The sequence below is a fragment of the Limanda limanda genome, chromosome 1 (genome assembly GCF_963576545.1).
Source record: "Limanda limanda chromosome 1, fLimLim1.1, whole genome shotgun sequence".
Lineage (NCBI taxonomy): Eukaryota > Metazoa > Chordata > Actinopteri > Pleuronectiformes > Pleuronectidae > Limanda > Limanda limanda.
The window spans coordinates 31387891-31407670 of record NC_083636.1 but is presented as its reverse complement, the minus strand read 5'-3'; the positions used below and the strand labels follow the sequence as shown (position 1 = coordinate 31407670).

Below are 19780 nucleotides of genomic sequence, written 5' to 3'. Positions count from 1 at the left end.
TGCGCCATCTTTGTTTGGGCAGGTAAGGGAACTTTTTCAAGAATGAAATTCTCCGAAAATAAAGACATGAATATGAGAGAGTTGGTCCGGAAGGTTTAATCCTTATCTGTGCTAAACAGGAAGCCTTAGACACTACTGATCAGTAACTTCCTCTGGGGTTACATCCTGCTACATTTTAGTCTTGAAAGGAGGAAAGTGTATTCCCTGGAAGTATTGTAAGTCTAAATCCTGTGAAAAAGAAAAACTTAAGATTCAGGTGCCGAGTCAGCCAGTTTACTCTTCAATGTATAGATCTATAAATCAGTAAAGTTTCATTAAAAAAATTCCCCTCTGCTCTGTGAATCACATTTCAAACCTTAGAAAGTAAAACAAAGATCATTCATACATCTTTTTGGCCTTATGGAAAAACTAACTATTAGGAACCTCCATTAGAGATAATAAAGGCCTTTATGATTTCTACAGCCAGAGTATTCTTTTATGATTTATTTTCCTGACAAGAATTATTGTTCTAGCGATGACCCGTTTTGCCCAAGAATTTGCTTATAGCAGCTAGGACTAGATTCACAACAGCCACCTGGTGAGAGCTGAGATTACACCGCCAATCTGGGTGAACCATCTGTAACAGAACTGCACGTGGCAGCATTTTATATTCCATCTTCTGTGCCCTGCTTCAGATACAAGGCGCTTATCTTATAAATAACTTTGCTCGCTGTGTGGCCTTTTTTGTGCGTGTGCTGCACCTACACAATAACCATATGCACAATCTCAAGCGTGTGAACACACACAATCAAAACCCCTGAAAGTAGGCTGCAAGATGGGGACCGTTGTAAATAACTGTAATCTGTTGTGTGTCGACCAAGAATCGGGCTTGTCACATATGCAATAATGCACTATGCTGATTTCCACAGGCAGGCGTATGAAGGTGTGCAGAGCTTAAGCTGGCAGACGCATAGAAGCGAAGTAGAAGGCGAGTGAGCTGGCAATAATGAGGATTGATTGTGCGTCTGGGAGCAGAGGTGGCTCCAGAGGTTCGACTCCATCGCCTTGCTAGACCTGCTCTATTCTCCTCTGCTGTGGCAGGCCATAATTAGACAGAAAGCAGGAGACAGATATGGGAGACAAGTGAGTGGGAGGAAGAGGCGGCAGAGGATGTAGAGGAAGGACGACAAGAGCAAAAATGGAAGTAAGGAAGAAGACAATGGGTAGGAGGGGGGGTTGATGGAAAAAGTGAAGGCGATGAAGAGGAGACAAAAGGAGGAGGAGAAGAGGGCAGAGTAGGAGTGAGGGATGGCTTGTGTGTTTGTTCTCTAGCTCTGCACCCAACTTAATGAGATTAGCCTGGCAGGGGAAAAAAAATGCCACACTGGGGAATTCAGGTCACATGAAAATAGGCTAGCTAGACGTCTGCCTGGTATGTTTGAAAAGTGGATGAGATTAAAAGGCCCATGGTCTACTTGAAACCCAGACGGGATTTAAATATCTTGGCTCCTCCTCTTTTACTTCCCACTCGGTTCTTTACACTTGTTTTCCCCCATAAGTGGATCCGCTAAACGACCAGAAAACACCTGACAGGCGTGTGTATGAGATCATTAGGGCCTTTTCCTTCTGTCTCTCTCTCTCTCTCTCTCCCCTTCCTAATTTGTTCCTTCCCTCCTCTCTTCTGCGCCTTCTCCTCCAGTCATGAGCTATATTCAAGCCTCCAGCATTGTCGCAGTCACAACCACTCACGCCGCTGTTTAATGTCCTCTCTCCACCCAAGGAAACACAGGCCTCAGACGTGAGCTGTGTCATTAGTCTCAATGATCCTGGCCCATTTTACTTGTTTCACCATTTACTCAAACCTCGCAGGAAGCTGTGAGTCTGTGTTTGTAAGCTTTTCCATCTGTCTGATTCTGCGGCTAATTCTTCAGCATGCTGGGCACAAATGTGTTATGTCTGCAGGTATGGTTGACCCTTGTTATCTGTCTGACAAGGGAAATTATAGAGCTTTCAGATGCAATCAGCAGAAGGGAAGGCCAGCGACAGCACTACGCTATCCGTGTCTAAGTGTTGGTCTAGCCATCCTATCATACCCATGCATGTTGTTGTGCAAGTATTTGTGTGTGTGGACTGGGTGTTTAGAGACACAGACATGTAAATCCCTGTAAAGTAGGAGCTGGCATCATTAAACCAATAGCTTAGTGATTCCCTGGCCGGCCCCGCTGCTCAGTGAGGGCTGTTGCAGGGCAGACAAACCAGACATATTAAGACAAGGGCATGGAGATAAACACAGACAGATTCATAAACAAAAACAGAGTAGGAAGCCACACCTAAACATGTCGTCAAGAGCAAAACAACGGAGAAGTATTGAGGAGCAGCTTAGGTAGAAACAAATTAAAGCATAATTTTAAAGAGGAATAAAGTTTAATTAAAGTAAAAATCCCAAAAAGAGGAAGAAAAAACACATGGACAGACAGAGAGAGTCAGACTGGCTGAGCAGCAGCCGCCTGCCCTGTCTTTTGGGAATTTTTTAAATAGGTCATTGTCTGACCTGCATTATGGTACCATGGCCATGTCATAATCACACCATTTTGTAGAGCATTGTACCCAGGTCAGCCTTATTCCCCTATAGACTCACACATTCACAACACATCCTTTGTTAGTACACGTATACACATAAAGAATGAGGCAAAAGACAGCATTTGCACCCCAGAACAACAGCAGCAACACATCAGCACAGTCTGCCAGTCTGCGTCTAGAATCTGTTTCGGAAAGACTGTGTTGGACAATCGCTGTATCACTGTCTGTGTCGAGGGGAAGTCCAGCATATTTGCAGACAGACAACTTATTATCAGTTTACATAAGCACTCCACTTTTCTAACAGCGGGAAGCCGGAGGGCCAAACAGCAGCGATGTCGCGGAGTGATAACGATAACTAAAAAAAAGATGATGCCAGCAGCTGCAACAGCACTCCGGTAGAAAAAAAAGGTGGGCAGTGCTAATTGATCTGCTGTGCTCTGTCTTGCCGCGCCTCGATCTGGAAAAGACCACGGCACAGCGGGGAGGCCCTGATTACCATTTGGAAGCACACAATCATTAGGACCCCAGAGCACCTGCTGCCTGCAGGGGTGGCACTCCTACTGCCCGAGAATAAACACAGAAAGAGTCGCAGAGACAGAGGAGAGGATGACAGATATACAAAAAAAATAGTAGACTAACAACAGTGTCGTGCGCTATCTGTTTGGGCAGGTGAGGGAAAAAATATTGACAAATGATGGAGGAACAACAGGAAGCGGTTTGTGTCTGTGTGGGGAGGGGGGGGGGTCAATAGGTAAGGCAGCTCTCGGCTCTCAGTAGGTTACTGCCTTAATGAGAAGAACCCAAAGGACACAGAATTTAGTTGAGACTGACAGGATGACATAATGAGCAACATAAAAAGTGTCATGAGCCGAAAGCGAAGGTTAGTATAATTTGTAAAGCTACACCTCATTATATATCATTCTATTCACTGTTAATGACCGTTATACAGGCCACCAAAGACTTTTAACTCTATTTAAACATTCAGTTTGATTTATTTAGTGTAAGCTATTGTTTACCAAGGCTACAACCACGATACTACATTTCGCTTGAAAACGCATCAACTCTGATATGGACTACTCGTTTTAGAGCTGCCACAATGGAGACGTCTGGAAATACTGCTGGCACCATTTTAGTGTTAAAACTCCTGGGAAGCTTTTTATACTGGATAGGAAGAATCTGCGATGCTTGGAAAAAGATGATGTAAACACTCACAACCGCTTGCTGATTGGGTCTTTATCGGTCATAATATAGCCTTCGCTGATCATCAGGTTCGTATCACATGACCCCTTTCAATTGGAAAGCAACAGGGATTATCCCCCGGTACCAGTGTAGAGCCCAACATGGATAACAATTACAATCGCTGCTGACCCTGTTGTCTTTGCTAACAGCTGTTGTGCAGTTATATTCTGCATTCTACATTGATACAGTTGCCCAAATGTGTAAGAGACGAGTGAATGTTCTGACCATTCCTGTGTACACCAGCACGTGCATGCCCAGTGAGCCGTCACGTGATTTACCTTTTCAGATGTGTTGGTATGGATGGGGATTAAACTGATATGGAGCAAAACACTTGTGTGGACAGAGATCGTCTTGGTTTGACCACATAATCGTAGCAGTATGGATGTAGCCTGAACCTCAGTTATAAGAGCTTGTTACTGACAACATCTTAAAGGAAGATCAGACCAATAACAGTCCTGTATTAAAATAAAAAGCAAGGTAAGGTGATGATATGTTTCAAGAAATCCAGGATGAATTACTACTCAGGAATTACTCAGACTTAAGTATTCTGCTATACTCTTGAAACCCACCATGGTTGGTAAATAATTGTATCTGCTGTTGTGGATATTGTGAGGAAAATGACAAATGTGTTTTGAAATAATCTTCCATGATTATGCTCTTGCACATATCGACCAATTATATAGCCAAACAGCATGTGGAGCGTGCGCATCCACAAAGCTTTTACAGTTGGATGGATCAAAGACCAAGTGGAGTCCTTGCGTCTGCATCCCCCACTGCGGGGATGGTGTTCTCCCATTCAAATGATGTGGAAGCTGTAGTTTTTCATGCTGGGCTAATGCGTCTCTGACCATAGTAACATCAAGGTATATTTGATGTGTAAAAAACTTTGGAATAATTTGTTTGACATCTTTGGTTCCAGTGTGCAAATAATTGAAACGTGTGCAAGATACGTGTTCGCCATGTCGCAACTTCTGCTCACTATATCAACAAACAAGATTGTGTTACAGAAGCCTGATATAATAACCTTGTTATAATCCTCATGTTTTACAACTGAATTCTTTCAACCGGGGGAAAATTCATTGAAGGCCTAAGATGGCATGAAATTGTTATACGTAAAATGTATAGGGGCCCTTTAATTTCATTTTTCTCTGCATCTCTCCCCTCTGGGTATTTTCACATAAAATGACAGAAGGTCACTGTGCAAGGCAGTATTATAATCTACATCAACCTCCTACTTTCAGGTAAATCAAGTATGAAGGGAGACCTCTGTCCTGGCACATGGTGTTTTCCCAGAGGCACCATCAGCACTGTGGAATTAAATGAAATGAACAAAGAGAAGTCAGCGGAAGTAATAATAAGATGTATAAGTTGAAAATACATGAGGTTCCCATTTGTGATTCAGCTATTTTTATTACTTTACACTTCAGATGACATTAAAACTCAATATCAGTGCTAGGATATTTTTGCTTCATTTTTGTACAAGAGGAAGTGAAGACATTATCGTTCATCTTTCTATACAGTATTTGGTTTTTACATGCCACAAACCTACTTTGTCATTACTTTCCAGCAATAAGGTAATATGATTAACCAATTTACTGGCCTCAGTCTAGCCTTACTCTCTATGTGAAACTAGATGAATCTATTAATATGTATGATACACAAAGCCATGGAAAATTGCAACCAATTGAATTAATTTATTATTTGATGCAGGCTACTTCGAGTTAACTAACTGATCACTTTCAGCAATGTGGCATGTGGATGCCACATGACGAATCTCAAAAGCATGTGATGTCACCGCCGTGTGTTGATATTTTCTGTTCAGCCAGGCATATAAAAACTGTTCAGTAATGGAGTTCAGAAACACTACGTCCTGACATCTATGAGCTATAGTTGCATAAATGGAAAACTGAAGATTTTGCAAAACAATTTTGTAGCCTAATAACAAAGTGGCTAATTCCTGAAAGCCCAGATAATAAACAGAAGGCATAATGTTTATTATCTGTTGATACATCCTCGGGCTCTGCTTTTCCCCTAAACAAGACGAATGGTGCTACAAAGTTAATGCATGTGTCTACTCTGGCTCTTAAAAAGAGATCACAGATTGTGACTCAACCAGCACACATAAACACATAGACAGGGTGGTCCAACATGCTTCTGGCTCTGTGTGTGTGTGTTTGTGTGCGTGCATGTAAGTGTGTGTGCGTGCTTGTAGTCTCTTCCCAGAAATGTGCAAGAGTAAACAGACTAAGAGGCAGAGAAGTAACATCACCACTACCACTGGCTGGGAGCATAAACAGTGACAAACAATGCAAAGCAAGGCAACACTGCACAAACTTCCCTCGTATGTTTGTTAGTGTGTATAGGCACATAGCGCATGTCACTGCACATATCTCAAAGGGCAAAAAACAAAGAAAAAAAAGAAGAAACATCTGCAATCAAAGGTGCAGAGGCTGCAGAGAGCAACTGTGAGGCCCCCTGAGAGCTGCCCTGCTTGGACTGGAAGCCTCTGGCAGTCCCCTGGGGGCTCAAGAGGCCCTAACCCTTCGCTCTTTCCTCCCTGACACTAACCAGACACAGCAGCACAAACACATGCAGGAGTAGGGGGGTGGTGTACATATGAGAGAGAGAGAGAGGGAGAGAGGGAGAGAGAGAGAGAGATAGAGAGAGAGAGAAAGAGGCAGACAAAGAAAGAGAGAAAGAGGGAGACATAAGCAGAATGGACCCACAGCTTCGAGCACTGGACGACTTTTCTCATATCCTCCTCTCAGTCTCTCCCTGGTAAAGAGAGCAATTACATGTCCGGGACAATCCCACATTAAACAAACATTAGTTCTCTCTCCAGAGCCAGACGCAGCCAAATTACATTGTTTCCAGATGCCCCCGTCACAAAAAACACACTTACACCCACTCTCTCAACTGCCAGTTTCTCCTCTTTCTATTGTTCCTCTTTTTTCTCCTCACGTTTGGCTACTCTTCATCTCTCCCTATAGATCCTTAAAACTTCCGAAGTAAATATGCGGGTTTGTGAATAATACCAGAGCAAGTGGTTTACGATTACACAGCCTCATTCACAGCTACAGGGGGAGGAAAGGAGGGCCAGAGACAGACGATGAAAAAAGGGAGTTGGCAAAATGAGACAGTAGAGCTTGACACACCTTAGCCACCGTGTGAGGTCATTAAAACTGGTTAGATAAGATATGGTATGCAAACTTTTTTATGTTAATTTGACTTTAAGATTAATACTGATGGCAAGGAGTGTAGAATAATGACCAGCTCCTTGATAACATTTCACGTTCCATCCTGCATTAAATGTTTTACTCAACTGAAATGAGCCAGATATTTGCTTAAAATTTAGTCTATATGCAAATGGAGTTCATCTCATAGTCACACAGCATTACCATCCATACAGATGTATGGTTCTGTTTAGGCTACTGCTCAGTTCTGTTGTGTCTGTCAGACTTTTTAAGAAATGATAGAGAGAAAAGACTATTTTTGTAAATTTTGTAATATAATCCCCCCCCACCAAAACTTTAATCTTTAGGTTATTTTTCTGGATGAAAATGCAGAAAATTCCCTAGTCCCAGATGAACTGAATTTGCATTTAATAATGACTTAATAGGGTTTCAGATGCGTTCAGAACAACAGGAACATTTCCAGAACATTGAGGAGACGGGTGGTGCCTGAGTAGAGCTGGAGGCAGGACATGATGTATAAAGTCTGCTGCTGAAATCATGTATTATTGTTTGGATCATAACGACATCGGCCCTATCGACAAAGGCTCTCCAGGAAAATATCAGAGTGGACTGACATTTGCATTCTTGCATATGACCGCTCGAGAAATGTTCAGGAAAATGCTGTGACTTCAGTACATGTCTGAAAGCAGCTTTGGATATTTCAGTCATGACCAGAGTGGTTGACCAGCTGACTGCTGCTGCCATCAATAAAGCCAGTCCTGCTACGGCTAATAATTATAATAAGAATATAATATAATGAGGAAGATTTCACACAGACTGACAAGTTGGACACAATCAGAGGAACTAACAATTGGCAACAATTGATTAACAGACAGAATCAAGGCCAGACTTGAAGGTCCTCTTCCTGCTGAACGGCACAACACAACAGACCTTATCAAACACCGAAGAACATCTCTGACTAAGAACAAGACGTTTACTACCAAACACATGGGAAAAGCTAATTGTGCACTTCTGTGAGAACACACTCAAAACTCAACTCCTGTCCGAGACATAATCAAAATGAATATACAACCTAAGGAGGGTGAGCGTGCACACATTCTCAGAGGGCAAACAACACAGCATGTTCCTTTTCATCAAGCGATGTCAAAGAAGCTAAACGTTGACATCTCGCTGCTGTTAGAAGTAGATTTGTAGACATGGGAACCAATGTCACATTGAGTTAGTATAGTCTAAGCTCAAGGATAACTGTATCCAAAATGTTGACCAGCACTGTCTTTAAAGTCCATGACCCAGACTAGATGTCAGACGCTATTATAGGAAAAAACTTCAATATAAAATTCCCAGGAAAGAATTGTACTAGAAATGTGCCTTGTGCCCTTGAGCGGCACAATGAATCATTTTCCAAAGCGAAAACGTTGTTATGCAGGCGACCAAACACTTTGACCTCGCACAATGAATTTGTCTCATTATATTAGTCACTACTGTAAAAAACACTGTGGACTCTCATGGGAACGGCTGGCTGAAGTGAAATCTTGAACAGAGAAGATATAATCATGGTAAAGCAGCCCGTCTTCCATTTATAGTCATATATAATGTGTATATGAACGTGTCTAAATAAAACAGAACATTCAAATAAGCCCTGAAGGTAGCGAGCATAAAAACAAAGTTGGATAACTGCATTTTATATGTTTTTATGAGTGTGTGTGTGTGTTTGTGTTTACATTGATGTCTGTTTGTAGGGCTACATCAGACAGTCACTACATGGCTGAAGGAGCATTCAAATACGCTCTTGTTTGCCCAACACCTAAGGGCATCTGTGGGGACCTCCTAACCCCCAAACACACACGCGCACACACACTTATCTAGAACCATGCAAATCTAATGAGACAGCCAGACTGAGACGCAGACAGACAAACCTGAGGGCAGAGGTGCCTGAACACAAATATCAACAATTATATATGATCAACAGTCAACAGAGTGCACCCACTGATGTGGCTGTTACTAAGATCCATATCTAGTCATTATTGAAACAACATGACCAATAACGTATTGGTCTGAGCTCAGACACTTTCCCCAGCACATAACTGCTGCTGTGCTGTTAAGATTTCAATTTCAGATTAATACAGATATTTCAGAGAAATGTCTATATTACCGTGGTTCCGCTGCGAATGGCGGATTTGAACGTTCGGTTTTGCAAACGCTCAATAGTTTCATCAAATATTAGTCTAGAAGTGGAAACTATTTCAATGCAAATTAAATGTGCGTGTGTGTGTGTACGAACCGTGAAAGTAATGAGAAAAAAGACAAAGGGCTAGTGTAGACGAAGCTGCACTGCCACTAGACAGTGGATGTGCAGCACTTACATTCGGTTTAAAACTACATTCTCAAATGAAAGATGAACAAGTCAATATAACTTCTCTGACAAGTGAAAGGTAAAATGTTATATGATGTTAGACAAAAAGAAAATACAGATAATTTTGATGGTTACAGCTTCAACTTTAAATGCTATCATTATTAATTGTATGTCAAAGCCTTGTTCGAGTTAAATTGTTTGCGTTCGACCATTTATCAGACTGAATGGATCATTTTTAAGGGACAGTTTAATATTTTGGGAAGTACATTATTCGCTTTTTAATGATGACAGTTAACAACAATTGACTTGACTGTCATATTAGCTGGCTAAACCCAAACTTTAGGTGTTGGCTCCTATATATATATACACATGTATGTAATAGATACATGAAATTCCTAAATTTGACAATATCAAAATCAAATTCCATGCAACGTTATGTGCAATACTTTCAACAATTATTGGTCCTCAACCAAGTAGACATAATTTGGTAACCACTAACAAACTGAGAGCAGACAGGGTGTGTGTGTGTGTGTGTGTGCGTGTGCGTGTGTGGGTGCGTATGCGTGTGTATTACTCACATAGTCGGGCAAGGCTGTGTTGTCTGCCTGTCTGCCTCGAAGACTCTGTGTTGCCTGCTCCAGAACCTTGTTGTGCTTTTTGGAAAGCAAAGCAAATAAACTGCAGGAGAGAGACAAAGAGAGAGAAGGCAAAATAGAGTCAGAGCGACATTGACTACGGTTGATACACATCTATGAAGCCAAAATAAACCAAATACATAGTCATCATACTGCTCATGCAGACCACTAATTAATGTGCTGTAAATAATTAAATTGTACTCAACTGAAGTGGGAAGCCCTTAGTTTTAGGCACATTACTATTAGAGATGAGGCTCTAGAAGAGGCCTTTAAAATAATGAATAGTAATGGAATAGTAGTGGAATAACGAAATTATCATGAAAATGATGTGTCAAAATAGATTATGCTTAATTTACCACCAATTCACAATCACAACTCTTTCTCTTACCTGGCTTTTATTCAGCCACAGGTCAAGACTATCATCTGGAATCGTTTAACTCTATCGAAACCTTTAAAAATGTTCTAAAATATTGAATGTATAAAAAATTTCCGCTTTTTTGACCAACCTATTTATCATAAACTGTTATTAAACTCATTAATGACCTTCTGTTTTAATTACTACTTTTTAATAATCCCTCTATAGGCCCCCAAGGGTGTTAAATGTTTAATTTGTGCGTTAATCAAGGAACAAAGATCGAAAAATAAATTAAATTCAATGACAGCGAAGGGCTAAAGGAGCCCTAAACGCACAGAGATCTCAACTCAAGTCCCTTAGAGCAACACCTGTCCATCTGTCAGCACTGAAAAACACACGCACACACAAACGCACGACATCTCTCAGCGTTCTTTATCCAGGCTAATTGGCCGAATGATAGGTGGATGGACGCATCTGAGCAGCGACATGGAGGTCTACCTGTTATCTAGAGACCTCATGTCAAAGGAGCCACATCTACTTAATAGGACCTGTTGTAGTATCTAGTCAGATTCAAACGAGAGACCACCAAGGGAGCCCCACCTGGGATCCCTGCCCACAAGAACGCACTTTGACTAGTTGCTCTGTCACATCCTCCCATTTATGTCGAGGCAGTGAAGGACATGGACAGGAAGCGGCGATCCAGGAGGATTTCCAAACTGCCGGCCTAATCCCAAAATCAGTTATAAGGCTGAGATCATGACAGACATGGTCAACGTATAGGTGGTCTGTCTTCACCTGTCCAAAAGATTCTGTTTTTCTGAATAGTGGCCACACACACTGGGTGGTCAAGTGTCCTTCTTTAAAATAGGATTATTTGTATGATATATTTTTGCATTTTCATTTTAAGGATTAGATTATGTACGGTTGCACTGGAGTCTGGAAAAATGAGAATTGATGAGAATGATTTTTTTATTCAATAGTTTAATATTGGCTGCACTCATTGACCACAAAACAATAAATATGATCGCTCCTGGTCTATTGTGTTGTCAGGGCAGATGAGATTTTCTCCTGACATTTTCTAGGCCTTCACAGCTTTGTCATAAAGCACTTTGTGGTGTTAACCTGTGGTGGTGCTGGCAAAACACAGCTTGCAATGTACGTGGTCTTGACTTTCATCGTCTTGTCTGAATCCCAAAAAACCTCCACAACAAAGAATGGGAACCTTTTTTCAGAATGAGCACAGTGGGTTTAGTTATCTGGTTGTCACCACCTTCATCTGAGATTGGTATGACGGTAACAATGAAATGGGGCCAGGCTGGAACAAAACCTTAAGCCGGAGCAAGAGCTCTCCAGCTGGCATTTAAGGGGCACCTTTGTCCTTAGCACAAACGTTTCTCCACTTTTCTCTTGCTCTATTCCACTGCTGCACTTGTGCTGATCTGAATCACGTGGGGTTTACTCTGAGATGTCACTGGTTGACTATTTAAACCAAATTAAAAGCAGAATCGTTGTCAATTACAAATTAATTTGTGTATAGGTGTGAATCGAGATCAAGTTTTCAATATGATCAATTGTGCAGCCCAATGCTCAAGTTTTAAGAGAATTATCAAACGGAAACTTTGGCAGTAAATTGTGCAAGAGGTCCCCCATCTGATCTCAACCCACATTGCATATTTGCAACACCCCAGCTATTTGTTTGGGGCTTTCTGGTGGACTGGAGGCATTTGATGGTGAGGTGCAGCAAGTAAAAGCAGATACTATAAAATCTGTTTAAACCTTCCTTTATCACAACTTCTCTTTTTAAATACAGACTTATATTTGTGTCAAATTGTGGCTAAAAGGGAATAGATAGAGAGAAATGATGAATAAACAATAACAAGGAAATATGACTGGCAGTAGCTGGGGCAGCTCAACCCAGTGCTGCTTGTAAATAAACAGCTCCAGCCATGACTCTCTTAGAATCAATTAAGGAGAAGAGTTCAGCCGTGTCTGGCTGCCATGTGGAAATTCCTGCCAGGAAATGTCCCTTTATCTAGCAGCCAGCCAGCCGGTTTAACCCAGCCCAGGCCATCATAGTCATCATCATCATCATCATTATCATTATAGTCAGACATGGAGACGGTTTGCTCTACATCACCACAGGACGGACATGTACACGTTCACAGACGGCGTTCCTCTCCCACTCAAAACACTGGAGAGTCACAGATATGGAGAGAGACATGGGCGGGCAGATAAGAGGATCCTTGAGTGTGCGCAAATGTGTGCGCGTTGTCAGGGAAGGAAACATTCCTCTCCCCCTGTGACTGGAGTTAACAAACAGACACGAATGACTTGATGTGCGTGTCTTGATGTCTGTGTGTGTGTGTGTCTGTGTGTGTGTGTGTGTGTGTGTGTGTGTGTGTGTGTGTGTGTGTGTGTGTGTGTGTGTGTGTGTGTGTGTGTGTGTGTGTGTGTGTGTGTGTGTGTGTCGGTGTGTCGGTGTCGGTGTGTGTATGTCTTCTCAAGTCTTCCGTGTCCTTGTGGCCCAAACCCTTTCCCTCCGTTCCTTCGTGTTACATAACGTTATTTTCTACACAGACACACCTCTCTCAATATTTCATTTCTTAGTCTTCTCTGCCATAGACACGCTCAAGTTACTGCAATGATAAATATTTTCTGCTGAGTCAACATGAGTCACTAAAACAAAGGAGCATGTTTGTGTGAATTAGACTTTCCGTTCCTTTTGTTTTCTGTCTCTCCATTGGCGTCTTTGCTTGACTCACATGGACACTTTTATTTAAATCTGGTGCAGATGATTGTTCCGAGGCCCCAGCTTATATAAAGCAGGAATTAATAAAGTTGGAATACACGCTGGCTGACAGTGTAACACAAATACTGATGCTGTTGATTTTAGTCTATAAAACTAAAATGTCATATTATCAACACAATGTGTCCTGTGGATTAAACAGACCTTACTCACATACATGTGCTGAGGAAGGTCTTAGGCAGACTTTGACAGTATAGTGTTTTTTTTTTGGGAGAGCATCCAGATTCTCTCTCTGAAATGCAAATTAGTCTCTTAGTTCGTATCTCTTCTCTTTCTTAGCCAGAAAAGAAGCAAACTCAGCACATTTAATATTCGGGAAGACAATGTTTAATGTGAGCCAATAAAAAAGTGCTGATGTGTGATTTATAAAGTCGTAGCTATTTCTATTAAATCTGTGGTTGTATTCAAATCATTAATACACCAGATCAAACATTGCTATCCAATGTTTTTCATTAATTATGAAATAATTTCCATGATTTTCATCAACGTAATAGAGTATTTTAATCTGCCATGCCTTTAATTCAGTGCATTGAGTAGACATTCTTTTTTAATTATTTTAACCATTAATGATTCCTAAATGTATAATATTACCATTTGTATTGTTATAATGATAAAAAGGTACATATACTAAGGGTTTCATCCATATAACAGGCTGTAAAATTCTACAGGTCAAGATTCACACGCTAATTTAAACCACAAGAGAACATACAGACAGGCCACACTTGATAAATATAAGCTTGGCCATTATGCCACTATATGTAAAGCTACTTTTAATATTCTCACAGATAATGGATCTATAAGATAGTAAGATCCAGATAAAAGCTTTAAATGGCTGTATGGGAAACGAATGGATCGAATAACTGTTAATATATCATCTTTTGTTCATCACCTGATAATGCGCTGGGCAGCGTACTGGTGCAGACATCTAAACTGGGCTGACATGTTGGCAAGGGCAGCCAGACAGTTGGTATGGAGGTATTTATCCTAGGAAAGACACAGAGTGATGGTACAGTGATGATACTATTAGATGAAATTAAAAAAAGTTGTTTTCATTCTATAGATTTCATGAATGCATTATATCACTATTCGGATCAATGTATACCAAGAGGGACAAGACGTATCTTCTTCCTTCCACTGTACAAAAAAGTCAGAATTTTTTAGATAGTAGCAATGCCATCTTGGAGGGATGACATAATTTGGAGCCAGGGTCTGCTCAGTGGTGATTGGAGAGTGGAGCCACAGTATCATGGTCCTGCCGATACACCCGCCTTATCAATCATGAGTCAATCTTGGCTGTCAATCATGACGTCTCAGCCTGTTTTAAGGTGGCTTGGAGAGTGCATACCTCTGTGGGTTGTTATTTGGCTCATGTCCCACCCCTCCCCAAAATTTCCTGGAGATCAGATTAATAATTTGTGCGTAACTGTCCTACCAATAAACAAACGGATGAAACTAGCTGGGCGCCTCATTCTGTCAAGGCTAATTCCCTATCTCGCCATGTAAAAGAAAGTGAAAACATCCCAAGGATTCTCTCCATGTTCTTCTTTGGATAAGGTCCCACTCCTCCACAAAATTCCGTGGGAATAGGAGTTTTTGCGTAAACTTGCAAACTAACAAAAAATGGACACAGATGAAACCATATCCTTCTAAGCAGATGTAATTAAAAACAAACACTTGAACTTACAACAGTTTTATAAGAATAACTTAAAATGACAAAAATCTTCATGGAGATCTTTTTTGGCATGTTCCATCAGCAAACATGTAGGAGGCAGTATTTATGACCACCAGGGCATGATGGAAATATTTTAGCTTCACTTTTGTAGAGTTGTAGTGTTGTCCATCTTTATATACAGTCACAAAATGTGTCTACAGCTGAATGATTTCTGATTACATGTCATGTTTCTGAGAGTGCGTGAATACATGCTTATTTTACCCTTGTCCGGGTCATGTTAAACTGGATGGTGCGGATAACCACCAGGATGAGCAAACTGCCAAGAGAGATATCCGTCAATGACCTCTCTGTGTACCATGAGACGCTCTTCAATACCTGAAACCAGAATTGAGACAGGAATGAGGAAACGTGTACTATAATCCCAACAAGTGCCGGTAACGGAAGTTGTCTGTGTTAATTCCTGAAACCTGACCGGTGTGTGTATAACTTGTGTGTGTCTACCCACCACCTCATGGATGGAGCGATTGAAGGCATCGTCTTCAGTGAGAATGAGGAGAATAATGAGGGCCATATAGACGTGATGAGAGTTTCTGTCCTCTACGTGGTAAAGGATCTCAAGGATGGGCAACACCTGAGAGGAAGAGGAGGAAGAAGATTAAAGCATACTGTATGTATAGGGTTTCATCAAAATCCTTGTTAATCATTTTGGTTAGCGTTAAATCAACAGCATCTGTTCCAACAGAGGGAACCCTGTGAAAACAGCAACGGGTACATTTTCACTTTCTTGGTTTTAATTTGTATTTATTACTAATCAACCCCTGCTCTCTTATTATTTGATGTTGGTGACTACGATGAGAATTTGCAAATGTTATGGCAATTTGTGAGCAAAGAAACAAGAAAACAACATGAGTGGATATACTGCACCAACAGTGGACGGAAATGTGAACATCTGTTTTTGCAACTGATGAATATGAATGATAAAAACCTATTCTACGGATCATAGGGTCCGTACTGCATAAAATTGAATTAACCAACCTGTGGTGCTAACAAAGCACCAACTAATATAAGACAGAAACGCAGCAGTGCAGACGTTAGTTACGAAGTCAAGACTTACATCCTTACATGTTTTTTGACACTCCTGAATTATGGGTCATAATGCTATAGGTGGAGACATGCTAGATATAAGAGGTAAGCAGATCAGACAGAAGCACACAGTCAGAGTGAAAGCAGTTAGCATGGTTAGCTGTGGGCTCACACAGTTTGAGTGTTAGCTCATTATGCTGTCGTGCAGCAGTGCTTTATTGTTCAGCGCAGAGAAAGTAGCAAGACTCATTAGTAGCCCCCCTACATAATAAGCTCAAGCTAGATCAGCTAATTATGGTATTTTATTATAGCAGCGATAAATATTGAATAACACAGAAAGGTCACAGTGATATCAGAAGTAAAGGATTTTAATAGACCTACAGTTTAAAATGTGACTGTTAATTAAGGTCATTGCCTGCACATGTGGATCCATTATTACAAATTTGTGGTTTTCTGTTGCTAAAATATCGGCCAAACGTATCTGTGCGCACTATTTTAACTGCTACTTCCTCTTCCTCTGCAACAAGACCAAATTATTGGGTCTTACACGGTGTCAGATATAAATTTCATTTGTGAAAGATCCACCATACTTTTGCTATATATAAAACCATCTGACATGCTGTGCTATAGATTGATTTTCGCTCACTTATTGCCTCAGTACATTTGCTCTGCTATAAGGAATAACTGGCGCAGTCCCACATGGACAGAAAAGCACCAGCTGCCGCTGCATACATCCTGTGTGTTTACTGAGCCATAGCATTGGCCCGAGATGAAATGCTTTCATGGCCATATGCATCTGTGTAAGGAAAGCTGCATAATGTGTTTTTGTTGGGGATTGACCAATCACGCTTGGACTCTTTCTTTCCTTCCACTTTGCTAGAAAAGTCAGACGTAGATTGGAATAATTAATATGCATGGCTGTGTGCGCCACGCTCTGTAAATGAACACAATCAAAATTAAAGTCTACATTCCCATTCTACCCACCAGATTGTCCATGTCCGTTCTGGAGAGCATGTATGTCCTCATGTTGGCGTTCTGGTGAAGCAGGGTGTACAGCAGTAACGTGGCCTGATCAGAGCGCTGCTGTTCACACAGCGCTGTGTACAGACTGTTGAAATTGATTTGGAAAGTGTGAGGTGGCTCCACGGGCAGCGATGATGTGTCTACATGAGCAGAGGAAAAATATAAAATACTCAGGAAGATGACATATGACAGTTTTTAACAAGTATATCAGTGGGTCTCCGTTAAATATATGTACCTTGTGTGTTTCTGAAACAAGTAATAGCCTGGCGGTAAGGGTTGGGCCAGTCAGGCCCGTCTGTTAGATTGGCGAGGACCAGTAGTAACAGAAGGCTCTGATTAGACAAAGGTAAGGGGTTCTGTTCTTGCTCTATGCCTGATTTGCCGCCAGCTCCACCCAATGTGAAGACACTCCACAGCCCACCTGGAGATCAAAAAGAGAGGCAGGTCAACCCACACGGATAAAAATATACACTCAACAACTCCTTTGTTCCTTTTCATCATTTATTTACTTCCTACTGCATAACTACCTCCGCCAAAGAGGTTATGTTATCACCCCTGTTCCTTTGCTTGCTGGCCGGTTTGTTCTTAAGCAAGATTGCACAACACATTGTGAGATAGGGCCTTTTTTCTATAAGTGTGTTAAATTTGGTAATTTTTTAAAATAATTTTGATACAATTTATGGGGACCCTTGAGCCTTGTTGGAGGTAGTCAGTGTCAGTCTAGTTATATTGAACTCGTATTTTTTCTACCAATAATTTATATATTTATTCAACTTTTAGTTCAATACAGGAAAATAATTGTCTATCTTTTCTGACACACCTCCTTTGTTGTTCATTTAGGTAAACTTCAGCTGGGTTTTGAGAGCTGCAACTCTGTTTCCATACAACAAAGAAGTAATCGGTGCAAAATCTAAAGATCTGTGAAGTTATGCATGTCAATCTTTTTAATAGAAAGCACCAAAGTACTGTCCCTACTTGCAGTTTCTCAATCTTACAACTGCTTTTCCATTCATAGGTAAATGAATGTTAAACAGTGCTTGAGTCAGACTGATCGAGTCCTGGCCAAAAAAGCACAAAGGAATCATGTACGGTGGTTTGCAGAACCTGAAATTTGAAACAACATAGACCGCGCCACAGCGCAAAGGGAAACTGGAACTACTGGCCAACTGGAGCGGACTTGGTTTTTCTTGATGGGAGAGATGAGAGAGAGCTGCAATTCCTGCAGAGTAACTGAAGTGCTGGTGCTTTCAGGCGTCATGAGAAGCACGAGAAGCATGAACACCAAGGTACACAATGACAGCCTCTGGCTCCAGCACGTCTAGCCACACAGAATACATGGAGCAAGCTGGGGTGAGACACAGTGTGTGTGTGCGGTAGGTTGTCACTGATTCATGCTACTGAATTTGAAGAGAAGCCAAGTAGATTTGTTGCCATCTAGTGGCAAAAGCTGGAAGAGCAGAACAACTTTCCTGGCTGAATTTACACACTCACATAGAGGTGAGGTAAGAGTAATGTCATAAAAGTCATCCTGATCCACCCAACTATGACACACTAACGTCATCTGTTTATGTGGTTACTGAACCAGATAAGATTTAAGTCAAGTATACAAGGACAGATTACTTTTGGGACATTAGAGGGATGACACGCTTCGTGTACAAGGACCTCCTACTATATAAAAAAAATCATTAATTCAAGGAGAAAAAGGGAGGTCAAATCCTGTCGCCTTCCTCTTGCAGCTTTGGTCGAGGAAAAGGTTAAAAGGTTTAGAGCAGTCATAAAAGTTTTAAACCATTATGCATGACAAAATGAAGGATTTTCATGTACTTTTCTCCTTTCTCTGACGAAGAGCTTCTTTTCAACAACTTGTGACTGATGAAAATCTAAGCAGCATCTATGATTTATATGTTATTTTGCCTCTAAATTCACTGACGACAAGTAAAGAGCCGCTTTGTAGAAATGCGTTCACAATTCCAGCAAAGAGGAGAATGAATTTGTTTATATTGGAGCTAAATATCAACAAAGTGCTTCATGATAAAAAGAAATCCCCAAGAGAGAAATAATGTAATTTGCACTGGTCAGTCTGTCTCTCTTGCTCTCGGCACGACACTCTTCTTTCGCTCGACTGGCCAGAGAGAGAGAAGCGAGTGGGAGAGAAAACATGATCGAGAGAGAGAGGGAGGGCCAAGTTGTGACGGAGCCCTGTTCATCTCATCACTGGCACCACAGTGACTAGCCCAACAGTGTCAGAGAGCCTGGTCTGGCAGCCACATTTCCTGCACTCTAACACACACACACACACACACTCTCTCTCTCTCTCTCTCTCTCTCGCTCTATTTTACCTTAGTGGGTGCTGTTTGTTATCCGTCTGGCTCAGTTCCCTCTGCCTGTCTGCCTGCCCACCACATAAACCCAATAATGCTACACTGCTCAGGCTGCTCCGGCCCTGGCCGGACGCCGAGTGGAAAAAGAGGAGGAGGACATGAAGAGAAGGAAAGAGAAGAGGGGAAAGTGAGGAAAAGAGAAGGTCACACACGGCCACAGTGGCTGGCACGCTGAAATTGGAATCTGGGTTTTGGGAATTGGGGGCAGCGAAGGCATCCTACTTTGAGACGTGCAACAACAAAGTCTGTTGTTTATTATGAGTCTGTAATCACAACAGCCTCTGAATTGTTTCTTCTATGAAAACCTATGAATGCCTTCAGGTCTTACAATATGTAGACAAGGACATAAGATTCCAAAAATATCTGGGAATAATACAGTGGGGAAAGACAGACGAATGTCATGACCAAACTGAAGTTACAGAGCAATTAATTATTTGTAATTACATAATGATCCCCATGATCACAGAAATTACTGTTGGC

General features: G+C 41.3%; 1 protein-coding gene across 2 annotated transcripts in view; it reads right to left on the bottom strand.

The window, feature by feature from the left end:
- dym (dymeclin) overlaps window positions 1-19780 on the bottom strand; it is a 52366-nt gene that overhangs the window by 12915 nt on the left and 19671 nt on the right. For both annotated transcript variants that reach the window (XM_061067747.1, XM_061067757.1), the window contains exons 9-14: window positions 17155-17340; window positions 16881-17059; window positions 15319-15444; window positions 15075-15188; window positions 14031-14125; window positions 9924-10023 (exon numbers count right to left, since the gene is read on the bottom strand). In XM_061067747.1, coding sequence (XP_060923730.1) covers window positions 9924-10023; window positions 14031-14125; window positions 15075-15188; window positions 15319-15444; window positions 16881-17059; window positions 17155-17340 — 800 coding nt within the window. The remainder of the gene's footprint in view (window positions 1-9923; window positions 10024-14030; window positions 14126-15074; window positions 15189-15318; window positions 15445-16880; window positions 17060-17154; window positions 17341-19780) is intronic.